This window comes from Drosophila sulfurigaster, chromosome 3 (genome assembly GCF_023558435.1).
Source record: "Drosophila sulfurigaster albostrigata strain 15112-1811.04 chromosome 3, ASM2355843v2, whole genome shotgun sequence".
In the NCBI taxonomy this organism is placed as follows: Eukaryota; Metazoa; Arthropoda; class Insecta; order Diptera; family Drosophilidae; genus Drosophila; species Drosophila sulfurigaster.
The window spans coordinates 27,211,905-27,230,906 of record NC_084883.1 but is presented as its reverse complement, the minus strand read 5'-3'; the positions used below and the strand labels follow the sequence as shown (position 1 = coordinate 27,230,906).

At 39.4% G+C, this 19,002-nt stretch overlaps 1 protein-coding gene across 1 annotated transcript in view; it reads right to left on the bottom strand.

The window, feature by feature from the left end:
* The window catches only part of LOC133840760 (protein grainyhead), a 32,368-nt gene extending 13,622 nt beyond the window's left edge, over positions 1–18,746 (bottom strand). Inside the window, 6 exon segments of the mRNA XM_062272801.1 lie at positions 3,097–3,259; positions 3,364–3,587; positions 10,361–10,711; positions 10,713–10,812; positions 14,818–15,252; positions 18,466–18,746. Coding sequence (XP_062128785.1) covers positions 3,097–3,259; positions 3,364–3,587; positions 10,361–10,711; positions 10,713–10,812; positions 14,818–15,252; positions 18,466–18,560 — 1,368 coding nt within the window. The 5' untranslated portion in view covers positions 18,561–18,746.
* Between the last annotated feature and the right edge of the window lie 256 nt (positions 18,747–19,002).

The window sequence follows — 19,002 nt, the reverse complement described above, 5'->3', positions numbered from 1 at the left end:
CCCTTTTGTTTTCAATTCATCTCCCTCCCTTTTTGTTTTTTGTTTTTCTTCAAGTCTTTCGCAACGCTCTAACTGATTACTTGGCATAAATATTTTTGTGTATTTTATGCGCCTTTTTTCCTTTAGCTGCTTTGTGGGGTATTTTCTCTTTGGGTTCTCGTAAATATTCATAGGCTAATCAGCTCGTAAATTATACTCTCGCTCTTTTTTTCCATTTTTGTCAGTTTTTCACCGTTACTAGCTGGGAAATGGAAATGAAAACCGTATCGTAATGCAGTGAAATGCAAATGCAAATGCTCGTTGCTTGATTTTTACTTCAATTTACTTTAAAATTCTTCAGTTTCATCTTTACGTTTTTTTTTTGTTAACCCATTCAGCACAGGGGGCCGTGATCGACCAAAAAAGGGGCTAGAGGGTTAAACAAATAAACTCGTAAATTAATTTTGACACTTTTTTCTCGAAGCGCAAAAATATATTGCCGTTTTATGGTAATACGAGATCATAATGCATTAAGGGCTCCCAGGATAGTGATAAACGGTAGAGTTTCAGATTTATGAGCTGCTCAAAGTGACTTTCATTTTCAAAGTTGTCGTTTTCACTTAAGCGAGAATTTTCATATAAAATAATATGATTTCTAGGTACAGCATAATAATTTTCTATTGGTTATTAAACTTAAAAAGGATTGAATTTTTTCAATCAGTTTCAAAAATTGCATTACAATGAAATCATAGATCATAGATCATAGATCATAGATTATAGATCATAGATCATAGATCATAGATCATAGATCATAGATCATAGATCATAGATCATAGATCATAGATCATAGATCATAGATCATAGATCATAGATCATTGTACATTGTGATTTCTTAGGGTGTTAAACAATAGATTAGCTAGACGGGACATTTAAGTATCAATGAAGAATATCAAATTAGCTACCTCTATAATAATGTGATGTCCTAAACATAATAGAATAGCAACTTTAGTTTACAGTTCAGATTTAAAATCGTCTTCAATTTAAAGGAAAAAAACTTCATGAGAAAAAGTAAAAAGATCATCAAAATAAATTCAGTTTCGGTTTTATCTCTCCAATCTTAGCTATTCTATCTCTTAGCTACTGCATTATTTACTCAAAGAGAACCGCAGCAAACTCAACTGTCAAATCTAGCAAATCTTCAAGATCTTTTTCCACGTTTTTTTTCTTGAATTTGTCACCAGTTTTTTTTTTTTTGCTAAATATGCAAATTGCGAGCCCTAGACTGAAATAAGAGCTATAAGAGAAGTGGTACACACTCAATTGTTGTTTACTTAGCCAATGGTTGGCACTTCTATTTCCACTTCCTCAAATCGAGTTTCATTTCAATTTCAACTGTTACTTTGATTGTGATTCTTGAACGGATCTCAACGGGTTGAGTTAACAATTTGCATTTGCATTTGCCAGTAGCAGACGTCATTTAAGCTTATCTGATTGATGATGTTGATGTGTATTGTCCTCGGCATGTCCTGAGCCTCAGCCCAATTCCGTAACGAAAGTCCTGAACAAACACAACACACACTTATACACACACACACACATGGACATTTCTTAAGAGAGCGAGTGTGTGTTGAAAGGCTCACAATTTGCATTGAGCGTGATATTCAAATTCTCATAAAGCCGCCCCGGAGTATCATTTATCATTTATCATCGAGCGTCAGGATATACATACATACATACGTATGCATGTTAAGAAAGGATTGAAGACACAGGATACGATGGATATACGTGTGTTGTGTAATTGAGCAAAGGGTGCCGAGAGCTGACAAACTTGATTAGCGCTCAGGCAAACTGACAAACTGCTCGCCTAGCTCGGGGCATCAAATTCAGATTCAGATTCAGATTCCGATTCAACTTCATCCTCAACTTCAACTTCAGCTGAGGCAATGACAAATAGATCCTAAGGCTGAGGCTGAAGCTGATGTTAGGGGTTTGGGCATTAAGCCCCTACCCTAAACATTGGGTGTTGATGGCAACAACAATACTAGTTTAAGACTCTATGGATACCATACACATCATACAAAATTTGAATATTTTCGTACCTCAAACATCATTAATTATTATAACCAGGTTAAAATAAACAAGCTGTCTTTGAGTTAGTTTTAAAACTAGATGAATACTAATGTAAAAAAATAATATTAAGATTAGAAATATTGAGAAAAGAATCCTAGTATTAAGATGAAGATTAAGATTAAGATTATTATCTTAGTATCAGATAACGTAGTTTTTGTCACTATTTTAACTCAAAAAATGTGACTTTTTTGATGTAAATAAAAATAATTCGAAAAGAATGAAATGAAGAGGGAAAACACAACATCAACAATTTAAAAATATTTGTCAATTTAAGCATGATTTCATTATAACTATAATAATATTAAGATTATAAATCTTTCGAAATTATCCTAGTACTAGGAAGATTATTATCTTAATATTTTTCCGAATAACTTCGTTTTTTTTTCACAACTTTGAATCAAGTTTGAAGATATAGAGGAAATAAGTATTAAAATTCGTGGATCAACCTCAATATTTTTAGCATTTCATAATTTGTTTTACTAAAGAATTATGTTTGCGGAGTTGTAAATACTATATTTTTCCTTTTGAATCTGTTTGTAATTAGTTTAGGCTTGAAACTTCTTCAATTTTCAAATATGTATTCAATTTTTAAAGATTTTTATCTTAGTATAAATAATTTTCAGATTTCCTATTTTTTTTAAGATATTGTGTTATTATAATTTAAAATGGTATTTTTCTTAATGGATCAGTTTGTAATAAGTAAAAAGTTTGTGCTAGAAGTGTAAAGATTAAGCTGTTTTCAACTTAGTATTGGTTTTTTCCATATATTATAGTTATTTCTCATGATTAAAATTCTAAAAGTATTTTCTCTTAGTGCAGTTTATAATGAAGTAAAGATTTTAGACTCCTATCATTAGAATTCTAAATGAATTTTCTCTTAGTGAAGTTTATAATAAAGCAAAGACTTAAATCCCTATTATTAGAATTCTACATGAATTTTCTCTCAGTGTAACAGTTTATAATATAGTACAGTCTTTGAACTCCTACCTTAACTGTTGTATTCTTGATTGGCTTTTCCGCATCGTGCACATACTCCAAGGTGATGCCATAGAACTGTCCCTTATTGATGTAGGTGATGCGATCGTCCTCACGCCTCTGCGACGAACTAATCGGGCTCTCCAGATGATAGCGAAAGCCGACATTTGTGAAGCTAATGAAAGAAAAACACGGAATACAAAGTGGCGGGAAAGTTAAGTAAGAGTTGATGTTTAGTTCGTTGTTAGTCATAAGGTGAAATCAATGTGGGACACTTACATTTTTGGTATTTGAATTTTATCAGCATCGTTTTGACGTCCGAAATCGTGCCAGGGCCTCGAGCGTGTTGAGCCATTTGTGCTGGTATCCACCAGCGATGTGGTTGGACTATTCTGACTGCCGTGGACCACAGTCCGCTGCTGGATGCTGTTCACCGAGACGGGTATGCTGCCATTGGCATCGATCAGCGTGCCCGGCTGGCAGAGTTCCGTGTAGTCGAAGGACTAAAAAAGGAGTTTCGAATATTACAATGTTAACAAGTTGTCAATAAATAGATATTAATTATGATAACAAAAAAAGGTTAAGGCTTTAATGGACACGTCACGCATTTGTTGGCTACTCGTTATACGTTACTCGCTACTCGCTACTCGTTACATTTTTACTCGCTACTCGCTACATTTGCAAAACGCTGTGTGGAGCTTAACGCTAAGAATGAGAGAAGTACTTTGAGTACGGTTTTATACCTGCTGTATGTGATTCTGATCCCTCGGCGTTATGGCATCCGTGCCAATTCCCGAATCGGGACTCGGCAAATCCACCGTTAGACCCGCTGCCGTTATGGCCTTGGCATACAACGGCGTGCTGCCATTTTTTGACCGTATCCTGTTGCTGTTGTTGCTGTTGCTGCTGCTGCTGTTGCTGTTGCTGTTGTTGACTGTGATGGTGTGCATTACTGCTGGTAAGCACTGTGGTTGTGGTCGGTGCATTGCTGGTGAAACGCGCCTCATAAACCCCGCCCACGGGCTGCGCCTGTGTGGCTGCGGAGACGGAAACATCCTCGCCGTAGAGACTGCGAGCTGAGCCGGCGGGAACGTAGCCACCTTGGCCATCGGGGGCAAAGTATTCCCGATAGTAGGGCTCCGTTATGAAGGTCGTTGTGGGCGGGGGACCGGGCGGCAGTCGGGTGGCCGTATACATGCCATAGCTATCGGTTGTGATGTACGGTCCGGGGCTGGGACTTTGGGCTTGCAACGAGCTCTGCTGCTGTGTGGGGCCAGTTGTGCTCTGGTGTGAGGTCTGCAGGAGTTCGGGATCAATCTCTCTCTCTCTCTCTCTCTCACTCTCACTCTCATTGAGTTGCTCTCGCTCGCTCTCACTCACCTGTAGATAAATCTGTGTGCCGCCCGTGGAAGCATACATCTCTATATCTGCTGTCGATGATCTGGCGGGACTAGATGCTGTTGTTGTTGTTGTTGCTGTTGCTGCTTCGGTTGCTGTTGCACTTGTTGCAGCTGATTTAAGGTTAGTTTCTTGTTGTGCCTCTGTTTGGTTAGCATCCACGCGCAATATCTGTGAAATTTTGTTGTTGTTGGGTTGGTGACTTGGACTTGAACTTAAAGCTACGACTGTCCAACAATTGGTTCAGCCTATTACATTGATTGATCTGCACACACACACACACACTAGCACACACACACATACATACACTCGCACAACATTAGCAACAACAATAACATTAAGCACGTGTATTTATTAATTGTCGTTTGTTGATTGATGACGGCTTTGCGACGGCGGAAGGTCAAAACCTAGCTGACCACAAAAGTTGACAAAAGAGTGCGTCTACCTCGCTGTCTTCTCTCTCTTCTCTTCCCTTTGCCAAGTTCTTGGCTGCTGCTGTTGTAGCTGATTCATAAGCCAAGCCAACAAGCGGGCCAATAAGTACAGTTTATAATAATAAGAAAGAAATAAGAAAAAACACAGTCACAGAGTCGCAACAGTCGTCGAGTGGAAAGAAACCAATTAAAATGCGTTGTCCACAGCAGCAGAGAGGGAGACACACACACACACACATATATATATATATATACATAGCTATATAGTATATGGTATATAATTATATGTATTTGTATGTGCATATGTTAATTAGCATTGCTTTTTTTTATTGATCGCACCAAAATGTCAAACGTTTTTCGACTCTTTTTTTTTTTTTTATTTCTTATGCATATACATATATATTATATATGTTTTTTTTTGGTTGACGCGCGCGCTAAATGAGGTAATACGGCAAAGAGATACAGATACAGATACAGAGCCACGAGATACAAGATACATTTAGATATATGCATGCCACGCCCTGTTTTAATAGCCAACCGAGCGTCTAGGCGCAAAATTAACATTTACTTGATGACTTTTTCACGCGCCAAACACCAAAAAATCAAAATCAAAATCAACAAAAAAAAAAACTTGAGTTAAAACTCCGAAAGAAAGTGAAACCCAGTCGATGTCGATCAACAGACGTCACGGATTAAGATTCCGAATTTGAGGCAATAACTTGACAATCGGTTCTAAATATGTTTCATTAAGCAACAAAGATCATCAAAGATCGTATACAATAAGTCTGACAAAACAATATAGAATTAACAATATTATAATTTTAGTCTTTCCAATTGTTATTTATACGAAATTCAACTGTTGTATAATTTAGCAGCCTTGTTTTTTTCGTTTTTTCGTTTTTTTGTTGTTGATTTTTGTTTTCTTGAAATATATATTTTTGTTGCTTCTTTTTTTGGGGGTTTTGTCTCGCATCGCCCCAAAGATTCTAGCTGCGAGCTAATTAAATTTGTTCATAAAAATCAATTTGCATTTTGTGTGTGTTTTATTTTCAGCTTCAGTTTCAGCTTCAGCTTCAGCATCAACGTGCAACGTCAGAAAAGGCCTTGGCTAGTGAGTCTCTAAGCCAACGATCGACGCGTCTTTGTTGTTGTTGTTTCAATTTTTTCATCGCTTTTAGGTTTTTTTTTCTGTTTTTTTTTTGTGCGTGTCGCGTTTGAATCTTTAGCATATATGCCATATATAAGTATAGTCTATAGTCTATCGAGTCGACTAAACTGAGCTATTGGCAGCTAGAATTATGCTAAGCGATCTGCTGTCCCCCTCGCTCTCCCTCTCTCTCTTCCACGCTCGTACACTCTCTGTCCCTGTCTCTGGCACATATTTATGTATGAGGAAGAAATAAAAATTTAAATAAAGCCAATTAACTATTTTAATGCCTTTGGATGATAAAAAGTGAAACTTTTTTTTTCTTCTTCTGTTTGTTGCTAATGCTATAGCTGTTGTTGTTGTTGTCGTTGTTGTTGCCGTATGTATTTTGTCTACTTTTGAGATATTCTGTTTAGCTGGCATTTTTATGCATATCGTTAATTCTCGGAAATAAACCAAGGCAAAGCAATAATCTAATACAGTAGAATGAATACTATACAACAAAATTATTATTATTATTCTTATTCTTATTATATATTTTTGTTTCTGTTTCCAACTCTGTTTTTTATAGTTTTGTTTTTTTGTGTTTTTTTTCTCTAAAGTGTCTCTTTAATTTTTGGCGCTTTAAACTTCATTTTGCTTTTTAATGAGCAGCGTTACTTGCATACATTTATCTATATAATATGTATATAGCATTTACCATAAGTAGAAACTTTTGGTAATTTTCCAACTCTTTTCATTTTGTGAACTGAGATTGATTTTAATAAACATTCCAACACAAAAAATTAATCTTGGAATGAGGATTTTTTTCGTGTGCTCACTTTGCAATTCATTTGATTTGAAGTTAAAGTTTAACATATTCTGAATATTAAATAATCGGCATAAGTTTAAACAAAATTGTATAACTTAGCAATTTTGGAATATTAATTGCCAAATTTAATTTTGGCTTTATAAAATTGCTTCTTTTAACAGAATTTATCATATCGAAAGATAATATTTAGTTTCAACTGAAACTTGTGATGGAAAATTGATTGAAAAAGGAAAATCTTATTCATTTTTATAATCATTCTCTAGCAAAAAATGATAAGAAATCGAAATATTTGAAAACTACATTTATTGCTGCATTATAAAAAGGATACTTCAAAATTGAATTTGAATAAGAAACTATTTAAACAAATCTTGAGTTCGTTGTGGAAAAATTCACACAAAATCCTTCACATCTGATTGAGCGCATTCTTAATCGGTTTTCTTGCTAAATTAATGATTATTCAATGTTGCAACAATTAGCAAAGAGTAAGCACTAGTCTGTGTCCACTTCTTTGGGTCTAATGATTGGACTTTCCGGTCTAAAATTGCAACAAATTGCAATATCAATTTTTCATTTCTCATTTATAGAATTTGTTTGTGTATTTGAATGCGAATTCTGTGCCATAAATTAGTTAGGCAATATGTTACGGAACCTTTAGACTTAATATACATACATGATATGTATGTGTATGTGTTTAGAGATATAGATGCTTAATAAATATAAATCTATATATATATTAGTTATGGCTATGTCGCCGCGTGTATGCAAATGAATAAGACAAATATTGCGAATAATTAACTGTCAATGCGAGAAAAACGTATTTATAATACGAACGTACAATAAATTAGAGTGCAATGTAAATTGCAGATAAATACAAAAACAAAAACAACAACGCAACACAACACAACAACAAGCCAGCGGGACAGCAAGAAAACAAGGCAATTAAATTTAACTAAAAAATTTGCTCAATGAATTTTTCTATATTTTTCAATCCACACACACACACGCACATTTGTGTGTTGCCCACACTCTCATCTGCAAATCGAAGCGTTAAAAAGCAACAACTACAAGACAACTGTAACTGTTACTGTGGCTATTATCTGTGTTGCTCTTGCTCTTGTTGATGTTGTTGTTATTGCTGGGTGCTGCTGCGGTTGGGTTCTCGCGCGCCAAACAAAAGACTTCGTGTTGCTTAGAGCTCAAACTTGTTCGCTCTGTGTGGGTGTTGAAAGGCAACGCGTTGCGGCTCAGCTGGCTGGACGCCCACACACAGGTTGTTGTTCGTTGTAGTTGTAGTTGCTGTTGTTGTTGTTATTTGTCTTTGCGCATGTTCGCTCAATTTGTGTTCGGTGTAGTTTTTGTTGTTGCGTTTGACTTTTGTTTTTTTCTTCATTTTTCTTTTACTGGGAGTTTGATACGTTTTCGGCGCGCGTTTGCATTTTGTTTGCAGGTGTTTATTTGGTTCGATTGCTGTTGCCGTTGTTTTTGGTTGCTTTAATGTTGTTGTTGCTGTTGTTGCTGTTGCTGCTGTTGTTGACTGTTGCATTAGCTAACTGGGCAACTGGGCGCCCACATTCCAATCAAGCGGCACTATATCATATATCGTATAGGTATATAAACCTAATATGCAAATTGCCAGCATATCAATTTCGGGCACAACACTCGCACACTCACACACACGCACACACACAAATCCACTTACATTTCTTAGTATTAATTATGTACCAATTGTGTTTTGGGGAATTAAGGGGGGAGTTGATTGTGAGGCTTTAGGTTATTGGCACTGCTCACTGAACTGTACAACACTGTTTAAGACACCACACTATGTATTGTAGTTGATTATGATTATTATTGTTGTTGTCGTTTGATGCGCGTCGCGTTACAAGATTTACGCGCAGGAAGCATTCGCGATCTGCGCGGACTGCTCAGAAATCAGACGAATCGCAAAACGATCCTACTCCGACAGCGTGATACGACTGACTGAGCGATTCACGTATGACAACGACGGCGACGGCGGCGGCGGCGACGACGACGACGGCGCTACCTCAGCACATTCACACACACACACACACACATACAGGCTTACACGCATGGACATGCCGACAGACGTCAGCGTTGCGTCGGCCAGTTGGACCAGTGAGCTCAAACACACACACACACACTCACACAGATTTGCTCGATCGCACACACACACACACACATGCGCACGCATATCAGTTCAAAATGGTTGGAATCTCTGTGGCTGTCGCATATTCTGACATGCGCAGCGGCCGGACAGGGCGTTACAAGCGACAACGTCGCGGCTCGACGTCGCCGCCGTTGCTGTTGCTGTTCGATATACAAACGAGCGCGGCATTAAAAAATTGTTTCATTGATTCGCAGCAGATCGAAGGAAGAACGTAACACAGTGCGCCGGAAGTGCGCACTTAACTTTTGTCGCCTTCGGTTATTGTATGTGCGCATACGAACATTGTGAGCCGCGCAATTTCCCACCATTTCACATACTTGTTGTTTTTGTTGCAAAAGTCTTTAATTATAGTTTTGGTTTTGCTTTTTTTGTTTTTGCATGCGCCTGCAAATTGATAAAGCAGCAGGCAGGCCATCGAACATGCAACTTGCAACTCGAACCGATTCCAGCGCCTACCAACGTGTGCGCAAGCGAGCTAGTTTAATGCGCGAGAGCCTTGAGTGTGAGCGAGCGCAATATACAAATCACACAGGCACACACATTCACGCAAAGGCGCAAACGCAAACACACACACACACACAGCTTACGACGGCGCGACTGCGGCAGAGGCAACGACTACGACGACGACGACGACACGATCGTGTATAACAAGTTGAGTGTATAACAGTTTCGAATGCAAACTGCTGCGGCTGTCACTGTTGTTGTTGTTGCTGCTGCTCTTCGCTTGCCTGCCTGCCTGCCTGCCTGCTGTGTTGAATTGAGTTGAGAGCTGTGTTGTCGTTGCTGTTGTTGTTGTTGTCTCATTGCTTTTGCGTCAATAGAACCACGACGAGTAGCGACAACAACGACGCTGATTCGTATTGGCTGCAGCCACTAATACTCATTGCTCACACTCACACACGCAGTTGACAGACCAATTGCAGGTCTTAGAGAAGCAGCGACGACAAAAGCAAACAAACGACGACAACAACAACAACAACGCCACATAAACCGCAGCAATCACAGCATGTTAATTAAGGCAGACAAAATAGAGCGCAGGATGTGCGCTCTTCGCTCTTCTCTTGTAGATTGTAGCTTGCAGCTTTTTGCTATTGCCCGCTGCGCAGTCGCTGCGCTGCCGCTAAATGTGAATGGAGAGTTTTGTGTGTGTGTAGGGGAAAAACAAAGGCCTAATTGCCAAAATGCAAAACTAATTTAGTCGATAACGATTTCAATTTCGATTTCGATATTGCGTGCGTGTCCATTAAAGCGTTTAAATAGTTAAAAGCTTTTGCAAGCTTTTTGTTAGGGAGCTTTCCTACCTTCTGCGTTATCACGGTGCCGCCACCGTTGGCTGCGACGGCGCCAATGTTGCCATTCTTGGGATCCTTGCTCAAGTCTTCGGGTTCTCGTTTGATGCTCAGCAGCTGCTGCTGCTGTTGTTGTTGTTGTTGCTGTTGCTGCTGTTGTTGAACGGCAGCGGAGACAATTGAGCCCGCACTCCCCACACCCGCCGTGGTGATGGTTACAATATCGCTGGGATGCTGTTGTTGATGCTGCTGCTGTTGTTGTTGCTGCTGCTGTTGTTGATGTTGCTGCTGCTGTTGCTGCTGCTGCTGATTCGAGATGGTTGTGGTGGACACCACGCCGGTTGTGGTCGCCGACGATGAGGGGGTGTGAACCAAGCAGAAAGCCTTGAATTTCATTTTGCGATAGGCCAGAGACATCGATAGGTGTGGTCTGGCCATTTAATTTGCCGGCGCTGCTCGCATTGCTGCAAAAAACAAGAAAACAACAACAAAAAGAGAGAGAGAGAGGGAGAAAAGAGAGAGAGAGAGAGAGAGCAAGAGCATAAAAGAGAGAGAGAGAGAATGCTTGGTTAGTTTCAATTGCAATATGATGATTACAAAACAATTAACTTAATTGCCACCCACAAAAAAAAAAGAAGTGTGTCTCAAATTCTAGCTGTAAATCGCTATATATCTTTATCGTTATCTTAGTGTTTGCCAATCAGAGATCTGACAATCAAGAGCGCAAAATATGCAGCAATTGCAATTTTCAATAGCTAATCCGTTGGCTGCGCCTAATTTGCCAACAACGACAACAACAACAGCAGCAACTACACCTGTAGTTGCAGCTGGACCTGTTACCAACTGGCCAATCGACTCGCCATACACACACACACACACATACACACCCGAATAGGAGCAACAACTGAAAACCAAACCAGATTCCAGCTGCAGGCCGAAAGCAGCAGCAGCCGCAGCGTCGACGTCTTTTGGCCAGTCAAAGACACAACACAAACACAAACAACTACGATAACAACTACAATAAGTTGCAGCAACAACGGCAACAATATCTGCACAATAAAAACAAATTGCATTCAATGAAAATCAAGCAAAAGCGAATCGCGCATCAACGCAACTTGGTTGCTTCTTTTTATTCATCTTCTCCGTCTTCTTCTTCTGCTCGTGACAGTTAATCGCATATCGATAACTTTAAGCTTAATGTCTTACGGCTATTTGGTATTTCCCCCTCCGCCGCATCAACCACAACAACAACAAAATTAACAACAACAAAAGCGACAACAACAAAAGAGTGCTACACTTTCAAGGTCGCAAGTACAAGTGGCATACCAAATTTGGATGAATTTCTTGAGTCATGTCTTAAAGCGTATCAAAAAGGCATATATTAAGAATATACAGCGCGTGAATTAATACCAAAAAAAAAAAACAAAATACATACATATACATATAAAACGAAACGAAATGAAATGAAACCCGCTCTGACGTCAAATCTTACGAATTTGCTTCTAATTATAAGCATTAAAAGTTATGCCTTTAACACAAGCGATATCGAGTGGGCGACTAACGATAAGACTTTAATAATTTCCATTCAAAAAATTGCAAAAAAACATTCATAAATATAAGAAACACAAAAGCCGATTAGTCATTCGCTAGTTAGCACTTTAAATGGTGATGAAACATCAGTTAAACACTTTTCTGTGGCTGTACTTCTGAGTGGTAGTAGCTTTAGCTTTACCGGGAGGCTGTAATGCTTAACAACAACAACATTTCTGCAAATAGTGGAGGTGTAATTCTTCTTACTTATTTAGTTCATAGCAAAAAGATTTTGCATTAACCAAAACCCAAAAGTTCGTACTTTTTATTTAATATGATCGCTCAAAATAAGTAATTTTCTATATCCTTCTGCTTAAGTACGTCTGAGTGGTAGTAGCTGCTATGCCGGGAGGCTGTAGTGCGTAAGCTTAGACAACATTTCAGGGAGAAGTAATTGTTACTACTTATTTAGTTCATAACAAAAAGATTTTTTTAATCATGAAACTAATTTCTAGCATTTTGCATTAATTTAAACGCAAAAGATCGTACTTTTTATTTTGGAAGGTCGCTCACAATAAGTAATTTTCTATATCCTTCTGAATGGTAGTAGCTACTTTAGCGGGTGGCTGTAATCCTTAAACTAAGACAACATTTCAGAGAATAGTGAAGAAGTAATTCTTACTACTTACTTAGTTCATAACAATAAGATTTTTTTTAATCTTAATTAGTTTCAAGCATTTTGCATTAATCATAATCCAAAAGATCGTACTTTTTATTTATGAAGGTCGCTCACAATAAGTTATTTTTTCTATATCCTGTTTGTAATTAGCTAGACAAATTAAGTTTTTATTATGTCCAAGTTATTAAACATTATTGTTTCATAATAGAAAGCCAGACGTTTATCAATGAATTTACTTTTATATGACAGCTGCGTTTATAGCGTAAGAATTTAACTAACGTCTTCGAGAGGGTCTCGTAAAGTTTTGTTGTTTTGCTGTTGTTGTTGTTTGGCAACGGAACCGCAAAAATAAAGAAGCACAAAAATGAGAACAAATGTCGCAATTTCTTCAACGAGCAGCTGCTCTTTTTTTTGTTTTTTAGTTTTCTGCGATTGCGAGATACATTTGTATCTAAATGCACACACATGTGAGTGTCCATCTCTCTGCCTAAGTGTGTGTGAGTGTTTGTGTATTGAGTAACACACATTGTCCAAAGCTTTAAGAGCGCCCGACGCGTCGTGCCCGATTTCACCCGAATTGCGCGCCGACTTAATGTTAAGGTTGACATCGCACTTGGTTTGGGTTTTGTTTTGTTTTTTTTTTGGTTGGATTTTATGTCGGATTCGTACTCCGATTCGGACATGGAACATGCTACGTTTTGGTTTTTATGTTCTGCAGAACATTTTCGCTATTAAAAAACATTTTTCGTAATGCGATATGTGCGATGTGTGCTGCTTCTCTCTAGCTGGGGCCTCTAACCGCCCGTTTTTAGGGTCAGCTCGTGTAAATCACGTAGAACAAAAACATTTATTAGACACGACAGACACATTACACACACAGTCACACATACTTAGATGCCACACAGTAGCGAACTCGGTAAAACTGTCTTTTAATTGTGTTTCTAAGCCAAGTGCTATCCGAAGACGACCTTTTCCATGCCCCCTTAGCGGTGCCACACCGTTTGCCTCCCGTTACAGTTTCGACAGCCTCAACCTGAACTTGGCATAAACGACAACACAACACAAAAGTATAAATAATAATAAAAATACACAAAAAAAAACGTCAAAAAACGAGAAAACAAGAAACTGCGAGAAACATGTTGAACAACCACGAAGTGTGAATACTCTATGAGTTGTGAGTGATATAATTATAAAAATAAATCTTTTGAAGTACTATATATTATATAATATAATATAATATACAGTGAATGTAAATTAAGTACTATTGTAAATAGAATTTTGGTAGAATTATATTTTTAAGAAATATAAAATATCCAACAACTTGAAGCAATAATTTTTTGTCGTAAAATATACAATAATTTGAGAAAATCAATTGTTTTCTTAAAAAAATAATAAGCATCGCTTCCAAGTTAACTTAGAAGAAATATGATCAATAAGTATAGGTAATTATGAAGTAATTCCAAGTTAGTCCAGAAGAAATATGATCAATCAATAAAGGTAATTATGTACTTTAAAAATACAGAACTTTAAGAACAATTCGCGGCGATCACTAAAAATAAGAATAAAAGCCTTCGAAATAATCAGAAGTGAAAAAAATCTGATGCCTGAAAAAATCTGATGACAAATAAATATAAATAATATGTAATTTAAGAGCACAAAACTTTTAATATAGTATTAGGACGATCATATCGAATTCAAAATTATAAAAAACACTTCAAAATAATGTATGCAATATAGCAACTGATAATAAGAACATTTTATAAAGAAAATTGTAGACCTTGACAATTAAATGGAGCAATTAATAATATGGCAAACAGATTCGAAAATATGAAAAATCAATCAGAAAGAAGAGCTTCCATCGAATGAAGGTAATAGTATTGGATATCCGAAAAGTTTATTTCAAAGTATGTAAATAAAAAGATATTTTTAAAGTTTGTAACTTTGTTATGTGTCAAACCGATGCACATAGCTGAAGTACCCCACTTATGAAGTAAGGGCATAATGAAAACAGAACGGCCACTGTCACTGTGCTGGGCAGTCAAAGCGAAAGGCCGCAGCATGTATGTATGTGTGTGTGAGTGGAAAAGCAGCACAGAAGTTATTTCATAACACCATTTTTCGGAAGCGCCGCTGCGGGCTACGTGCCACAGTGCCGCAGTGCCGCATTGCCGCAGATTTCCACGAAGCCATGCAAAAGGAAGACAACCCAATTCCAAATACGTTTAAGCCAGGTCAAGTCGAGGCATCAGCCTCCACTTACCTCCACACCAACTGTTGTTGCTGCTGCTGTTGTTGCTGTTGTTGATCCTCCTCGTGTTCCTCATGCCTGTAATAGTTGTAGACGGCAAACGAGGAGGAGGAGGCACTCGAGGTGGGCGGCACGGCAACAACATCATCCGTTGGCGCTGGTTGCGGCAGTGTTGGGGGCGGCGGATGTGAAGGTTGCTGCTGCTGTTGCTGCTGCTGTTCGTTCAGTTGCAGCTCGATGCCTGCGGCAGTCAGTGGCAGGTGTTGCAGCTGTGCTGGGTCGTCCTTGGCTGCCTCGTAGTAATGATGATGATGATGATGATGTTGTGGCTGTTGCTGTTGCTGCTGCTGCTGATGAAGTTGCTGCTGATGATGAAGCTGCTCGTGTTGCTGCTGCTGTGGATGATGATGCTGCTCTGTGTCCAGATTGTAGCTGCTGGCGCCGCGTCTGACGATTGAAGTGTGTGGAGGGAGGGGGGACAAAGGCAAGGTAAGGTCAGCGGGAGACAGATCGATCGTTGGAGGGAGGCTGCCAAGGCAGTCAAAGGCAAGGAGACGGCGTTCAAGTGCGTGCATTTTGCCAGTCGAGCGATTCCCATTAGCATTTATTTACATAACAAATTTGGCCAGCCCGCTGAGTTTGTCTCTCTCTCACTCCCATTCTCTCTTTCTCTCGCTCTCGCTCTGTGCTGTAACTCTTGCGGCAGCTTTTGAGCTTTAGGTTTTTGGTTTTTGGGCTCAATCAGTGAACAGCATTCGACGGCAGCGAAATTGATTCGTTTAGCGTTATTAGCGCCATTAGATGAGTGCTGTTAAAATTCCCAGCAACAATAAAGCAACAACAAAAAAGAAACAAAAAACCCAAAACGCAGAGCTTCAAATTGCTATACCCGGTAAGCTTAGCTTTGCAAAGGGTGTATTAAGCTTGTAGCTATTAGAAATATTTGCCAATATTTTCGGCAGGAATAAAGCTTTCTTTAAAAGCGATAAAATTTACAGCAACTATGTAGGATTCTACGCATACAAGTTCTTCCGGCGTTCTGTCTGTCCGTTATTGTTATTAGCTATATCTAAGAAGTCTGAAATACTAGAGCTACACTTTTTCAACAGAAAACTCTCCTTAGAAGATGTGTTAATTAAAGATGTGTTCACTACATCACTTACATTCTCTAACACAGAAAAATATATTTATGATATGATAACATATTTCATTCTGAATTCATTGAGATTTAACTGGCTGTTTCACGATTAAAACAAAGAAATACATCTAAGCTACTTAGCTTAGACTGAACAATTTTGGAATCAAAAGCCAACATTCTTAATTTTCAATTTAAAAAATTCAGGTTATTTTTAATTTAAAATTCAGAATGTTTATTTTTGATTCCATAATGTTTTCCTTCTTTCTTAGTAAATGAAAGCAATCTAGACTTATTTATTTTCCTGTAAGTTATTCAACGTGCATTCCTCTTAAAAAGTAGCTTTCGGGTATTTGCAAGTCGACTGCAGCCTGCTCAGTTTACTAAGTTAACACTTTGGTCATGCCGGCGTGCGCTTCCCGGCAATACGGCAAGCTATATTGGCGTTACTGCCAACACTGCAAGTGGTCCACAAATGAAATATCCACTAATTATACATTTCCCATGCTATTGTTGGCGTCTTACAACTATTAAGTGCATGTATTGTGCCAAACAGTGAGCCTGTGATTAGACGAAATCAGTGCAACAGCACTTCATTAGCAAGCCAGCGTCTTGGCCCAGGAGGTGGTAAGGCTGGAAGGTTGCAAGGATGGAAGGTTGTGCAACAAGTAGCGCAATTTTCTTTGCATTTCGCTTTTGTTCTATTGATTTGTAACATTTTTTTTTGCAAACAACCCTTAGAGGCGTTTGCTACCCTATGGATATTTGGCACATGCAGCGCATTAACACCTGAGAGATCTGGAGTCGAAGCTGAGAAGTACAAGGAGCTGTACCGAGAGAGAAGGCTGTACCGGGAGGCTGGCCGCTGTGGTATCGAGCCTGGGAAGTGGCGGGTAAGGTGAAAAGCGTAAGCGTAAAAAAAACCGGTAACTTTCGATGGCAGCTGCTATTTTTGTTGTTTGCTGGACGACGAAGACGCAACCGTTAGAGATCATAATTGATATCTGCGGCAGGACCAAGGAGCGGAGACAATAAAGCGGCAGCTCGGACAGCGTCCAATGCTAAAGGACGACCCTCTTTTCTTTCAATACAAAGCACTGATTTGCATAATGCTTTCAGCTAGCCTAACATTACGAAAAGGATTCACTATCGACGACGACGACGGTTTCGGGATGCGCCTGCAGTTTTCACATGGTCTGCACGGTTGAGACGGGGCAATGTCTTAAGCATTTGATACGGTCGAATGAAGCTGCTCGGGGCGCAATTGTTGTTTGTCATTGTTTCTCAACGTTGGACATCGCACCTCAATTCTCTTCACGATCCGTGTCCGTGTCCGGCGCATAGGACATTCGCCTTGGAACGGATAGCAACCAACCCCTTCCTCTGGGCAGTCAATTTGCATAAATACTCAAGCATACAACACAGACACATTGAGCGATGATATTTGTAGACCAGGTAAAGCGTAGCGTAGCGTAGAGTGCAATCAACCCCCCGGCTCTTGATGCTATTAATACAAAACAAGAGAAAGACCAGAGAGACATCGAAATCACAAATCCTTTTTACTGTTCGTTGTCCGCAACACCCTCCCCCCAACCCCTTTTCTTGCCCAGCTCGCTGATCTTGGGCTACACAAACAACAAGAACAACGGTGAACGAAGCGCGAGGTCCATTAATTTGTCCACAATGCACGCTGCGCGCATCCTTTTTGTCTGACCATGGCGCAGCCGGCGACGCGCAGTTGACGCAGTTGACGTCGCTCTGCCGGCGTCGTGAGAAACGTTTGACGTCTGATTGGAAAGCGCGCAGCTGCGATTCCATTTGGAAAATGCGCAGCGCGTTGTTATTTTTGTGTGCGTTTTGTGGCATTTACATGCTCATTTTTTATGCAAATGGATTTCTGTAATATAGACAAAGACAGCGAGCGTGTGAGAGAGAAAGGGATGGGGCTGCAGACTCCAACAACAACAACAACTGTCGAAACGGTTTAACATGAGCCAAAAGCAAAAGCGAAGCCGCCAGCGTTTTTTTTTTGGTTTTGGTTTTTTCGGGCGTGGGGGCTATAAATTTCTCATTCGTATCGCATTAATTACTACAATATTATCAACAGCAAACAGAAAAAAAAAAAAAAACATAAAAACGAAACAGCAACAACAACAACAACAACAGCAGCAGCAGAGGCTGCGACAGCGAACGCATAGCGCAGCGGCCATATTGAAAAAATGCAGAGATCAAGTGAGTTGACAGACAGACGAAGCAAGCAAGAAAGAGACGCAGAGAGGCTGGGAGGGAGACTGTATGGCGTAAAGCTCAGCAACTTAAAAGCTTTGACAATAGCAACAATGTTACATTACATTGCATTTCACACACTCATACAGAATGGGAGAGACAGCGAGAGAGAGAGGGGCGCACACACACAACGTGGTGGGTGGATCAATTGGAATCCATGTGGATGCTAAAGGGGCGCACTTGAATGCCGTCCACAATGCGCGCGTTTTTTTTTCCTATTTTGTGTTTTGTTTGTCTACCGTGACTCAGCAGCTATCCAGTCGGTGTAGGATATGGAATAGCTGCTGCTGCTGGCATCCTGCATTATGTGCTCCATTTCCTTCATGCCGCCCATTGTAAATTGTAATTGAAGCACATTTTGTTGACTCGGTTTTTTAGGCGTTCGCTGTTGCTGCTGCTGCTGCTGCTGCTGTTACGGTGTACGATCAACGAGTTGACGCGGCGGCGCGGGCACTGATACGAATTCGGTTATTGAAAGAAGTCGGCAAAGAATAAAAATATAAACTTGATGCTGTTGTCGACCTTGTGGCTTTTCGATATCAACTGAAAACCACTTTGAGCGTTCGATAAACTTGTAGCGCCAATTCATAGTGTATAAAAGTGTGCGTGTGTTGATGTGTGTGGATGTCGAGATGTGGAGTAGGAACAGAGCAGAGTGAAGAGAGAAGAGAGAAGAGAGAGACAACAGCAAGAGCAACAGCGACTGACGACAAACAGTCGAAAGCGTACGACGTTGAATTGTGTTAACATGTTTCTTTCTTGTCTCGCTCAACATC